The sequence below is a fragment of the Ciconia boyciana genome, chromosome 8 (genome assembly GCF_034638445.1).
Source record: "Ciconia boyciana chromosome 8, ASM3463844v1, whole genome shotgun sequence".
Taxonomy (NCBI): Eukaryota; Metazoa; Chordata; class Aves; order Ciconiiformes; family Ciconiidae; genus Ciconia; species Ciconia boyciana.
Genome location: NC_132941.1, coordinates 45,189,419 through 45,202,617, shown reverse-complemented (window position 1 = coordinate 45,202,617; position 13,199 = coordinate 45,189,419). Strand labels below are relative to the sequence as shown.

Genomic DNA, 13,199 nt, shown 5'->3' with positions numbered 1-13,199 from the left:
CTCTCTCTTTTTCTTTCTTTTTTTTTTGTTTTCCCCTTTTCCCTCCCTCTTATCCCTTTCGTGGTGCATTTGTCTTCGAGGAACCTGGGGTGTTCTTTTCATCAGTTCAGTCTCTCTCTGGCACTTGAGTCCTGATTGGCTGAAGGACTTAGGGAAAAAAAAATCTTTAATTAAGTAGATAATCTCTTCTTAGGAAGTTCTGCGGCTCCATTTCACCAACCCCCTTTAGCTCTTACTTTGGGATTGGTTACCCTTCGCAGAAGTTGGGATTCAGGGGGCATACGCCTCTTCATCACACCAGGAGTGCCGGGTGGAAAATAACTCCATCCCTTCCCTAATTTTGTTGTGTTTCTTTTTTCTTTTTTTTCCTTTTCTCTGGTGGTGGTGGTACCCAAGGTTTTTTTAGGATCTCCTTTCTCCCTCTTTATTTGGATTTTATATTTCACATGGACCCTTATCTGGGCATCTTCTTCCTCACTCCCTTCTTCCAATCCTGCTGTGCCTGGTGAGTATCAAGAGCACCTCAGTCTGTGTCACAGGCAGGTGCTCTTCCCGGACACCCTAAGGAAATTCCTCTTCACCTTCCTAAATGTTCCCTCTTTTCCACTTAGCTCAGTTCTGGTCTTTAATGGGACCAGATATTTAACTAAGTCCCAACACACTCATTGGCAGAAAGGTTAGATCTGAGCAGAGAAAGTCCCCTTCTTCCCCCTCACCTCCCAGCAGTAACTCGATGGGCCAAATCCTGAGCTGGGGTAAAATAGAGTAGAGGAGAGCAGAAGATCTGGCCCCTCACTTCCAACTGGGAAGATAACCCAATGGCAGAGCCAGGGACTTCTGTTTTTCCAAAGGCTCACCGTCTGCTTGTCTCTTGTCTTAATCAAATCAAGTGGGGCTTCTCCCACACTCTCCGAAGAGGACAGTCCCTGATTAAGAGCTCAGAGCCAGCAGGGGTGAGTTAGATCCACAGGAGCATCACTCCGGATGAGCAGCCTGAGACCCGGACTCCTTGGCAGGCACAGGGTCAGGATTACACATGTCTGAAATTCATGTATTAGGATTTCCTGGGGAGAAGCTTTCAGTATGGAGATTGCTACGGCTTGGTTCCCAAACACCTGGGTCCCGTCAGACCAGTCCCCCCATGCACAAACCTGCGGTCATCTCCTGTGGGCCTCTTGCTCTGTCCTAAGGGTGGTTTTACATTTATTTCCAGAAATGTTTTATGTGTGTGAGCAGAAAGAGATTACACTTGCATCAAATCTCGTATCATTCCTTGCGTAGCATATCTATCCCATGCTCAAATGGAGATAGGCTCAAATGACCTGGGTCTGTAGGTATTTTTTCCTGTGTGATTTTTACTGAGTACCCAAACTTTATTCTCCATTTCTGTGATGCCCTGGGGAATCTGCTCAGTGGGTTACAGACTTATCTCTAACAGCAAGGAACGTCTTTTCCTGTTCAATTACTAAAATCCCCTGCCTCCCCCACAGCAGATGTCTAGGGTTATTACCATGGATGGAGAAACCAAAATTACAGAAAGAGAAACTCAAGAGTAAACGGGAACTCATTCCTGTTAGGCTGAGAGCGAAATTTATGTTCTTTCAGAGATTTTTCTACTCCCTTCATTAAAAGAATGTGCAACAATTTGTATATGTCTAAATATTATACAGTAGCAAACTCAAGATAAATCTCCCTTCTGGAACAAGGGGAATATGTATGTTATGCAGAGAGGCTAGGCAAGAACTCACGCTGATTTTATTTTTATTTTTCTGTTCTTCCTGTGTATGTCTCTTGCTTTCCTCAATACAAACAGGTTTAGAATACATTAAAAGATTTAAAAAAAAAAAATCAACATTTTAAAGAAATGTTGTTCTTTAAACAGTTCAAAGAGGAGAAATTTCAGAGCACGAAGTAGAGTTAAATACAGAAATCCTAGGCATTTTCAATGGAAGTTGGATGTCTGAATTCCCTGTCTGCCTTTCAGAAGTTTTTATCTAAAAGAAAAGTTTATAGATCAAGATAGCCCTGCTTCTCTCTGTGTGTTGCTCATAGGCCATGATTTCCTGAGAGAAAGGAAAATTGCAAACTTTATTTGAAACAATCATATTACAGACCCTGTCCCTTAACTCTTGAGGAGAAAAAAAGCAAGGTTTGTGGGAATCATGCAGTAATCCTGCTTGCAATTTTTGCTGGTCTTCTTTATCTGATCCAACAGCTTAAAATGCAACAGATGCTTTTTTCCTGTGATTTAATCTTGAGAATTGGGAGTGGGTGGCAATATAGATCAACAATAATTTTTATATATATATATGTGGCCACTTCCCTTCTCTGAGTGTGGATTAGATTCTGCCGTATCAGCTAGGTTGAAGGGTCAGCATGTTTCTAGATGAGCAAAATGTCAGGGTTGCATTTAGGCACTAAAAACCAAACAAATATAAGAAAATAGAGAGAAATGAAGAAAAACAAATTTGAAGCTCCAAATGTTAATGAGTTGCCTCCCAGTCTCCTGTCCTGTGGGAATAATGTAACAATCTCTAATGCAGCAGCTTGTTTCTAAATTTTTTTTTTACACTTCAGCTGTGGAATTGCCTTTAGTTTCCAGTGTCGCTGGTTTTCTAAAAACTTGGGGGAGTTTGTAGTTGAGAATGAAACTCAGATCCAAAGTGAAATTGTATCCATTTTCTGTATTTACAATAATTACAGTAAAGATCTAAATACAGCTTTATAATTTTCTAAAGAGCTGAACCAGCAGCACAGTAGCATGAGTGGGGGATAAAGTATCAAACGAATACTTTAATGGGGAATTTGATGAGGCTCTTGGGGCATATTAAACTGAGGCATGGGGTGCTGTTATTGGTTAAAGTTGTAACTGAGTGGAAATTATCAGAGGCTTATTAGTATTTGATATGTGTAAAATATAATGGGACAGCTGCTTGGCAGGGTTATTTGCTTTCGGGTTCAATAAAACTGTGATAGAGAACTCCTGCTATAGATATTCATTAGCTTTGAGATGATTTCCTAACGCCGGATGCAATGAAAATCACTTGCCCTAGATTTGCTTTTTACCTGGATGCGTGGAGTTGCAGTGAGGGAAGCAGCGTGCCCTGCCCAGGGCCCTGCCCGGGCTGGGGAGGGGGCTGACGGACTCGGTGGGGCTCCTCTCTCTGCCTGCTGAGGTCCATCTCTGCTCCGCTTCAGTCCGTGTAATGCTGTCCTGGAGTTTGAGGGTGGAGGGAAGGGGGTTTAGACAGCTAGAAACCCTGTAAGCTTTGTTGGAGAAGAGAAATAATTTCAAGTGTTTCCTTTCACGTGTGTGATTTCAAAAAGTTTTAACTCAGTGTGGTGACACTGAAGTCATGGGAATTGGGCTGGTTTACACCCATTGTGAAAGCAGCTAGCTAGTTAGCTTGCATTCTGCTTTCCTTTACAGTGGTATGGAAAATTAGTAAAAATAAATAAATGAATGAAAATCACACTACAGAGACAAAAATGAAGAGAGATTCATTTTCACAATGATTCCTATTTGCAGCACAGAGGTGGCTCTAGTGGCATTGTCACTATTTCCGTGGAACCAGTGGCTGAGTTACTCCCTGTCCTTGCTGGAGCCTATATCCAGAATAGAGATGCATTTTTTCTTAGCTAGATCATATGGGCAAAGACAAAGCGCACAGAGTTTGTCTCCATTATTCTCTTTCCTTCTCTCTCAGCATAAATAAAAATTCCAGCTACCCTCCAGCCATACAACAGCCCATGCTGCAGCACACAGCACCCTGATATTCAAACTGTCCCGTCTCCCCTTCTCCTGAATCCACTTGCAGCTGCAAGAGTTAAATGTGGGGGGTCAAGTGTACCAGTCTAAATGAAACCTTTACTTGTCTAAGTCCTACAAACCAGCCCAGCAGCATGCCTGCCTGTTGGTCAGAGAGCTCAGGGAAAATGCCTTCTGTCTCTCCGACTTAATAAAAATGTTTAGAATATCCTGCTGGGAAATTGCTACTGTACCATTTGCTCAGCTGCAGATGGTGAATTGGCATATCCTGAACTTGGCCTTTTTGTGAACCTTGAGGTTTATCCCGGGAGGAACAGATCCTCTGCTTCAATGCAGTTATGTCAATTGACACCTCCTAACAGGCTGGTTTGCTGTAAACCCTGAACTTGTGGATTACTGTCCTCCTCCTAAAGCCACCCTTGCAACTGCTCAGCAAGGGTTTGAAGCAAATCCTTCTTGCACACTGTGAATTTGGCTTTTCCTACCCAGGTGGGAAGCAATGCAGATGGGACGTATCTCTTGTTTTGGCCACAAAAGCAAGACTTGCAATTCTCTGGATCTTGCCTACACAGGGGCATTTTACCAGAGTTTTCTCACAGCTGCTACCAGGGGCTCAGATTCACACTGACACCATCCTGAGTGTGGTCCCCATAGCAAAGCGCTTAAGGTCAAGGCAAAGGACAGGAGGGAAACCAGATGGAAAAATGACTTGTTCATGCTGCTACCCAGTTGCGTTAGGATGGGGACCCATGGAGCTCACAGAGTGTGAATAGCCCCAGGTTCATGGCCCTGTGTGATTCAGGTCACCCGAAGCTCTAATCACCCGGCTACAGATGCCGTCTCTCCAAGTCCCAGGAAATATTTAATTAGCTGTACAATGCAGAAGCAGCTCCCAAAGGAAAATTCCTCTGCAAAACAGCCATCGACTTCGTGCTAAAGTACTCACGGGGCCCGGAGCGCAGTTGGGTCTGAACCCCAGGCCTGGAACAAAGGGAAAGGATCTCCTGCTCTCGCAGTGCCCTGGCGCAGCCCTCTCCCTCCTGTTTTGACCCAGAGGAACCTTTCCCAAAGCAAGCTTCATCAATATGGACACATTTCCACAAAAAAAAGAGAAAAGTTAGACTTGCCTGAGTGAAACTTTGCAAACTAGTTCTCTCAACTCTTTCTAAACTGTGAGTAATAGCAAAGATCAGGTTTCTTGCAATTTTGACCAAGCTAAAATAACAAGACCTCCTTTTTGTGGTGTACCTTGGAGAGAATCTCCATGAGGGCAATTCTAGCAGAGGTGAAGTGGGCTCGCTGACTGCAGGAGCGGTTTTCCAGGGCAGGGAAACATCCTCTCTAAATCTCTCATGTGTCTGATGTCTGGGCATCAGTCCTGCCACCCTGTCTGCCCCCATGTCCATGGCAGGGCTGCAGCATGGCTACACTTTGTCCCCTGGCTTGAGATGGCAGTGCCTGCTCCTGCCTGCGCTCGAGCTCACCCTGGGATGCCCCCGCACTCTCCGTGCTGGATTTGTAGCACAACAAGAGAGTGCCTTTCTCTCCCTTACCAGGGATACCTGTGGCTCCAGACAGCATCGCTTGAAAACACACACGGAGGAAAAACCATACCCTAACCCGCACCTTTCTCCCCCACATCCAGCCATGGTCTGCCCAGCTATGGGATTTTCAGGGAATGGATAGGAGCTAGAAAAGCAGCAAGCATCACTGCATGCCAGGTAGCCCAACTGCGGAGTGGAGCATGCCACTCTGCTGAAGGGACAGTGTGGGTAGGGCTCTGCAAGGGCTAGCTGAAAAGGAGAGGGCATCCTCCACTGTCCAGCATTTGAAGCAGAACATCATCTCGAGAAGAAGCTGAAAAGCCCAGTTTCTCTTGGTGCATGCTCTAGCTTTTTCCCAATCACTCACTCACTGCAAGGTCTCAATGCACTCGTGCCACCTTTCTGGCCTCAGTGTCCGCCCCTGGGGATAATAGCACTCACCCGTCTCTCTGGAGTGCTGGCGTGCCGGTAGGGGAGATGCTCCAGAGACTCACCAGAAATAGTGATAAGGGTTATTTTGCAAACCTGGAGAGACTGGAATGAGGTGCTGTAGGAGAAACCTCCCTTTTCTTGCTTCATTTCTGGCTAGGGGTATTTAGGGTTGGCTCTTGGGCCCTTTTAAAGCCCAAGTCATTTCTGCCATGACACAGCTAAGCTGGATTCACCCAGCCATCCTCCAGATTCCTAATGGTCATCACTGCACCACATGGAGTCCTAATGCTGACTGACCATTTGCACTGAAACAGTCTTTCTTGCTGGAGAAAGATGCTCAGACTGGCCAGCATCGGTTCTGCTCTGCAAGCCCATGGGGAGAGTGATGGAGACCAGCCATGCTGCCTTGTGGCCCTTGGAGATGATCCCTTCACACCAGAAAGTATAATTTTGGCTAGGACCATCCCCCTCTCCCGCCCTGTGCAGTGCCCAGCAGGATGGGGAGGACAAGTGTGGCTTTGCTCAGCCATCACCATAACATTACCAAGAGGAGAGTGTGGGCAGCAAGAGCTGGCACTGCAGGAAAACAAGAGACCATGATGTGGGGGGATGCTGCCAGGACACATGCTGGGAAGGAGCAGCAGTATGACCTCCTCCTCCCTCCCTCGGCATGGTCCCACAGGGAGAGCGGTGCTGGCACATGGTCCAGCTCCTGGGGCTAGGGGCAATGCTACCCTGAGTTAAGCCAAGCAGCAGCTTGGTAAGGTAAAAAGCAAGGCTGGGGGAACAGGAAAGCACTAAAAAACTGGGGGGATTGGTATGAAGGGCAGCTGTGCAGAGGAAAGCAAAAGAAGGGAGCGGTGAGGGGGTTGAAGCCCAGTAGAGCCTGGCTGGGGGAGCAGGGAGGGGAAGAGGAGAAGGCACCGTCCTGGCTCGCAGGGAGCAGCGAGGGGAGACGGGGAGATACCAAAGGTGCCTGCAGCCAGGAGACAGGCAGGCTGTGGGGGGCGAGAGGAGAGCCCTGGGATGCCAGGCATTCCCCAGGCCCCTCCGCCATCACCCCCTCCCTGCTGACACTGTCTCTGTCTTCCAGGTCAGTGAATAATTTCCTGATGACGGGCCCCAAGGTAAGAGAAATCCCTTTGATCTCTGTCCCTGATTCCACCAAACCCGGGGAGGGAGGGGCTCCTCCTGCCCACCCTCTCAATCCAGCCTTGGCCAGTACTCCCCTCACCCCCAGGTTTCCAGCAACAAGGCATAGGAGGGCCAGGAATAACCTACTATGAGCTGCAAGCTCCTTGAACTGTGGTCAGCCCCAAACAAAGTTGGCCTGGGGTCCCTTTAAGCTGGTTGGGGCCAGATTTTGGAGATTTGTCTGTTGGCACCAGCTGAGGCCATCACCTGATATATATTGCTACCTGATGATCAGGTTAGCATCAGGACCCTCACTCATCGAGCTGGAAAGGTTATTTCTGTAGGCTCTGCAAAAACATACTTCCTCGTGGAGCACAACTGGAATTGCCAGGACCAGTTGTTCAGTATTTTTGACCCCCCACCTCCTTGCACCTCTCTTTCAGAGACTTTTTTTCCTACCCAGGACCAGTTGTAAAATTCACCCAACTTTTGTTCTGGCTATTCCCCAAGAACACCTCCAAGCCCATCTAGCTCTTTCTACAGCTCTCAATGCTATGGTGGAGTGACCTTGCCCCAAAGCACTGGCTGTCCCCCTGGGGCTGCGGTGAAGGAGGAGGTAGGCTGAGGCACCTGCTGGCCTGGAGCTCCCTAGACTCTGAGGAGAAGGCTCTGTCTCTTCTCACACTGGAGAGATAAGGGGTTCCCCGTCACAGGGGCTGGCTGACACATCTCCTAATGCGGCTAACAGCCAACAGCTCAGCCTTCTCCCCTTGGGAGGCTCAGGCTCTGACCCAGCACAGCAGAAAATGCATTTGCTGCTGGCGGTGGTGAGCTCCACTCCCCAGGGGAGCTAAGCCTGAGAGACCTGCTCAGCTCTGTACGCCTTGTCTCTGTAAGATGGTATGCAAGTTATTTTCAGTTGAACACCAGCCTCCTGCAGAGCCTGGGGCCGTGTTCTTCCTGGTGTTTTGCGCTGTGCTTCTCCATCCATCTAGACCCCAAAGCAGCAGGACCCATGATATGCAGCACAGGGCAGGAAAGCTACACCTGCGTCAGCCCCACTGCTGCGTGGGAAGTGGCTGGGACTACGCCAGCTTTGCACTGTCTGCGATGGAAACTAGAGCTGCCGAGTGACTCTCCTGGACCCTGGGAGTAGCCTGGGGACATTCCCAGCCTGTCGCCCATGGGGCTGTCCTTGCGTGCTGGTCAACACATCCTGACTCACTTTTGCACGTTAATGCTGGGGGGGCTGAAGTGGGGCACACACTGTCCCCCTTCCTGACCCGCTGCTCTGCTCCTAGGCCTATCTCATCTACTCCAGCAGCGTGGCAGCTGGGGCGCAGAGCGGCATCGAGGAGTGCAAGTTCCAGTTCGCCTGGGACCGCTGGAACTGCCCTGAGAGGGCACTGCAGCTCTCCAGCCATGGCGGGCTGCGCAGCGGTAAGGAAAACATTAGATACCGCTACCGGGACCCACTCGCTACAGGTTAGAGCCCATGGGCCCCTCCTCTCTTCCCAAGTCCCTCCTTTTCTTCCCCATCCCCACCTGGGATGTGCCTCTCCCAGGAATGCCCCAGAAGGATCTTTCCAGGAGGCCCCTTCACCCATCAGCTCCCAGACACACGCTGGGATCTAGCTTCAAGACAAGACAGCCTCGCAATGCCAGCATCGCCTCTGGACCCACCGAGACCCAGCTTGCGCAGGACAGGAGTGTCCCACCAACCCTCAGACAACTGGCTCCCCACAAGGATGCACCACCACGACCTGCAGCATGGGCTGCTGGACATGCCATGCCTAGGTGGTGTCTCTTGCCAGGGTGTCCCAGGGAGGCTGAGAACCAGCACAGGGTGATGGGTTCAGAGTCAGAGTCACCTTGGGCGGAAATCCAGCATCCATGACCTGTGCCACTGCAGGGCATGGGGCTGTGGTCATTGTCACTGTATCCTATTCCTTAACCGTTTGGAGGTGCCAGGAAATATTTCAGTGCATACCTGGTCCTCTAGACCCATGTATGATGCTGGGCTGACCTCATACCTGCCCTGTACAGGCAGGACCTGGGTATGGAGGGGAGCCTCAGGCCTCTGGTGGGACTGGCAGCAGACAAGGGACCAGGGCCCCAGGCAGAGGTGGACAGAGGTTTCAAACTGGGGTCTTGAGGAGGCAATTGCAGGACAAAGTAACACTCTGGGACTGGGAGCAAGTCCCTGAACCGCTCCCGTCAGGTTAGCTGCTCAGATCCAGACCTTGCTGGTATTAAATGACAGCCAAAGGCTCAGTGAAGTCAGCTGATGATCACCACACCAATCCTGGTGGGTAGGTATGGTCACTGCTCTGAGCCCTGGACAGTGTCCAGCAGAAGGTAAGGCTCAAGGGGGCTGTGGGGAAGGAGCTCTTTGATCCTTGGAGAGGGCCCCTTCCCCTCTGGGGTGTATTAATGCGATGTGGGGGACATTTGGCTGTTTGTGCTGTATCCCCACTGCTGAGCTCCCACAAGGACAGCCAAGTGCTAAACTCATCCACACACTTGGAAATGGCATGAGTCAGTCTGGATTGAATTCATGAGCTACTCTCTTTGTGCAGTTCAAGCCAAAACTAAGCTAATCTGACATGTAGGGCCTCGTCTCCACCCCACAAAGCCCTGCCCATTGCAAATCTCTTCCTATGCATTCTCCTGCATGGCAGGAGTTGTTTCTAACACTGGTCTTGCCGTGAAATCTTTAGCACATCTGCTCTCCTTGTATTCCCACTTGACAGCAAACCGAGAAACCGCTTTTGTCCATGCCATCAGCTCCGCGGGTGTCATGTACACGCTGACCCGGAACTGCAGCCTGGGGGATTTTGACAACTGTGGCTGTGACGACTCCCGCAACGGACAGCTGGGTAAGGAGAGACAAGCCGCCATCGCTCTCTCGTGTCCCAGACAGCAGGAGACAGCTCTTCTCCTCTCCTCCGCTGAGGCCTGCAGAAACAACTCCTCCAGTTCTGGTCCCCACACCTGGAAATAATGCCCAGAGTAGAGCTTTGCCTGGCTCAAACCAAAGTAGCTCTGTGGAAGGTACCTCCAATTTACACCAGCTGAGACCAAGCCCTTGATGTTTTCCGTTACTTTCTAAATGAGCAGGAAAGTAGATGGGGGTTGCAGTTTCCTTAGTTCAAATCAAGAACAACTCTGTTTAAGCTGCTGGAGGGAATGACTTTATCATGCAGACAGAGGAGAGGATCTGATGCCGTGCATCTAAATGGCAGGTCTGGTTAGAGCAGCGCTGCTCAGGGACCTTGGGGCTCCCAGGGTCTGCAGGGCCAAGGTGGCCCCAGAGCAGAATTACCAGGAGGAAAAGCAGGGTGGCACTCATAGACCCCTCCAGCATTTGTCGGCGTGGCAGGCATACGAGAGCACAACCAGGAGAACTGCTGTGGCAGCACACAGCTTTCACCCCGCTCTTGTCGCAGCGGTACCCAGGCCTGCAGCTGCTAAGCACCCCTGGGTGGGGAACCCCAGGCTGCACCATTCCAGCTCTCTGCGCAGCTTTCACAGAAAACATTGACATTTCAGTCTTTTGTTTTGAATGGAAAGAGGTCAAATTTCAAATTATCAAAATCTTTTAAAAGCCATTCCCCGCCCAGCCGCACTGGGCAGTTGGTACATGTCAGTTTATGACAAACTCCTCTAGAGTGTCCAGTATTTAGTAATTTGCTTTATTGACTAATGGTTTTTAAAACAGCCGCTGCTTCTTAGGTGTCCGAGGTGTGGGATAGCCCATCTCTAGCAGAGCAAGACTTTTTTTATCTTCTCTGGAAAAGACAAATATCTTCAAGACAAATTTTATCTTCTCTGGAAAACTGAGTTAGTCATGCTACACTTCTTTTCCCCAAAACATATCTGTTTTTCATGAAAATTTTCCATTGTGAACTTAAAACCTTGGAAGGCAAAGGAAACTTTTGGACTTGTCCAAAACAGTGTGATTCAATTCTAAATGCCGTTGCACTGAACCCAAGTTGGTGAAAGGTTTCCATTCTCCCTTCGGTCCCAGCTCACCCCTGCCTTTCCTTGGGAGAGGGAACTGTGATGCTCTGGGGAAGTCCAGGCAAGGGCCAGGCCTTTCAAGAGAGGCACAAGGCCATTAAACCACAACTCCCAAGATGTACCACCAAGGCACGTTAGGGTCAGAATATTCCAGATTTCAAATCCTCATAAAGAATTTGGCATTTTTCTCTAGGAGGAAAAGAAGCAAACCGCATGACATGTTTCCAGTCAGCCGAGCCAAATTATTGAGCTCCCATGCAGTTAGGAAAAGTACCTTCCACATCTTGCTGTGCCGTTTCCCAGTTCTGTGCTGACTCCTTTGTTTCTGTATGATCATTGGAAAATCAGACCCTTCTGAGATGCCAGACATCATCCCGGTATTCTGGGTGTACCAAAAAGAGGGCCTCCTCAATACAGTTGTTTCCCGGCAGAGGGGAATCTCTTCCCTCTGACCAATATGCCTCCACCAGTTCTCTAACCTACGTTAGCAAGATGCTGCCCCTGTGAGTTGGACTGGACCAGTTCAAGCTGGGGTTTGAGGGAAGGTGATTAAAGACTCAAAGCCTTATCTATATGGCTGCTAATGCATGATAATTAACAGCTTCTGAATCCTGCTCTATAGAAAGCCTGGAAATCCCTGGGTTTGTCGCACAGGACATACTCCTTAGCTGCCTGTATGAGCCACTTACTATCCAGGCCTCAGTAGAAATGGCATGAGCCCAAGGGGAGGGAATCGGGGAGTATCGTGAGGTGACAGGCTGGATTTGCCCCACAGCCCCTGTTCCCTCCCATCACTTCTGAGACCCTTTCTTGTCCCCAGAGCCACAAGCCAGGCAGGCGAGGGGCTGGTTGCCTGACAGCACATATCTTATCTCCTTTCCTAGGGGGACAAGGCTGGCTGTGGGGAGGCTGCAGCGATAACGTGGGCTTTGGGGAAGCCATTTCCAAGCAGTTTGTGGATGCCCTGGAGACGGGACAGGATGCCAGAGCTGCTATGAACCTGCATAACAACGAAGCGGGTAGAAAGGTGAGGCCCTCTCTCCCTCCAGACCTGCCAGCACATACCAGATTGGCTCTGGCCATTCACTGTGGAGAGTCACAACTTGCTGTGGCTAAAGGCACGTGTCCAGAAGAAACAACTACCTTGCTGATGAGAAGGGGATGGCAGCAGTACTGACGCAATGGGTGGTGTTTGTTCTAAGGTAGCAAACCTTCCGTGTTTACACTGTTAATGGCTTCCTGCTGTCCTCTTTCTCCCCGTTCAAGTAGGGGAGTACTGTGGAGAAGCAAATCTGTGAGCTTTAAGCCAACAACCCCTGGGCAGGACTGCTGCGCCAGGAGGGTCAATGGCAAATCCCTCCACAGGCCTGGAGCCATGTTTCTCCATGCACTGCAGCACAGAAATGACCCCTCTGGGCTTTTTCCTGAATCCCCTCTCTCTGCTCACCCTGTAGGCCGTGAAAGGAACCATGAAACGGACTTGCAAATGCCACGGCGTGTCGGGGAGCTGCACCACCCAGACCTGCTGGCTGCAGCTGCCTGAGTTTCGGGAGGTGGGCACTTACCTCAAGGAGAGGTACCACAAAGCCCTGAAGGTGGACTTGCTGCAGGGGGCAGGGAACAGCGCTGCCAGCCGGGGTGCCATCGCCGAGACCTTCAGCTCCATCTCCAAGAAGGAGCTGGTCCATTTAGAAGACTCTCCTGACTACTGCCTGGAGAATAAGACGCTGGGCCTGCTGGGCACGGAGGGCAGGGAGTGCCTGAAGAGGGGCAAGGCGCTCAGCAAGTGGGAGAAGCGGAGCTGCCGGCGGCTGTGCGGGGACTGCGGGCTGGCGGTGGAGGAGAGGCGGGCCGAGATGGTGTCCAGCTGCAACTGCAAGTTCCACTGGTGCTGCGCCGTGCGGTGCGAGCAGTGCCGCAAAAGGGTCACCAAGTACTTCTGCGTCCGCAAGGAGAAGCGGGAGCGGAGCGGGGGTGGCGGGGCCAGCCGCAAGCTCAAGAGAAAGCTCTAACTTGCCTCTGCTCCTCCGTGGTCCTGTCTGCCCCTCTCCTCTCCTGCCCTCCCCATCTCCCCAGCAGCCCCCCGGCACCATTTCCCTTTGGCTTAGCTTTGCCTCATTCCCAATACCGCCTCAGTGGGGCTTGGGCAAGGCAAAAGAGTGCTCATGAGCCCCTGGGCCTTGGCCATACAGGGCATTTCCCATTAGTGCAGTGGGTGATGACTTCTGGGAAGACCCCCAAGTGTTGACAAAACAAGGTGAGATCTGGTCCCTTCAACCCAGAGTCACTCTATCCAG

At 50.4% G+C, this 13,199-nt stretch overlaps 1 protein-coding gene across 1 annotated transcript; it reads left to right on the top strand.

Annotated features, from left to right (window-relative positions):
* Nucleotides 1-446: 446 nt before the first annotated feature.
* WNT8B (Wnt family member 8B) lies at nucleotides 447-12,921 on the top strand. Its single transcript, XM_072869508.1, has 6 exons — nucleotides 447-505; nucleotides 6,839-6,872; nucleotides 8,181-8,319; nucleotides 9,633-9,758; nucleotides 11,787-11,929; nucleotides 12,357-12,921. Exons 1-6 carry the CDS (start codon nucleotides 447-449, stop codon nucleotides 12,912-12,914), a joined length of 1,059 nt encoding a protein of 352 aa, XP_072725609.1. The 3' UTR covers nucleotides 12,915-12,921.
* Nucleotides 12,922-13,199: the final 278 nt, after the last annotated feature.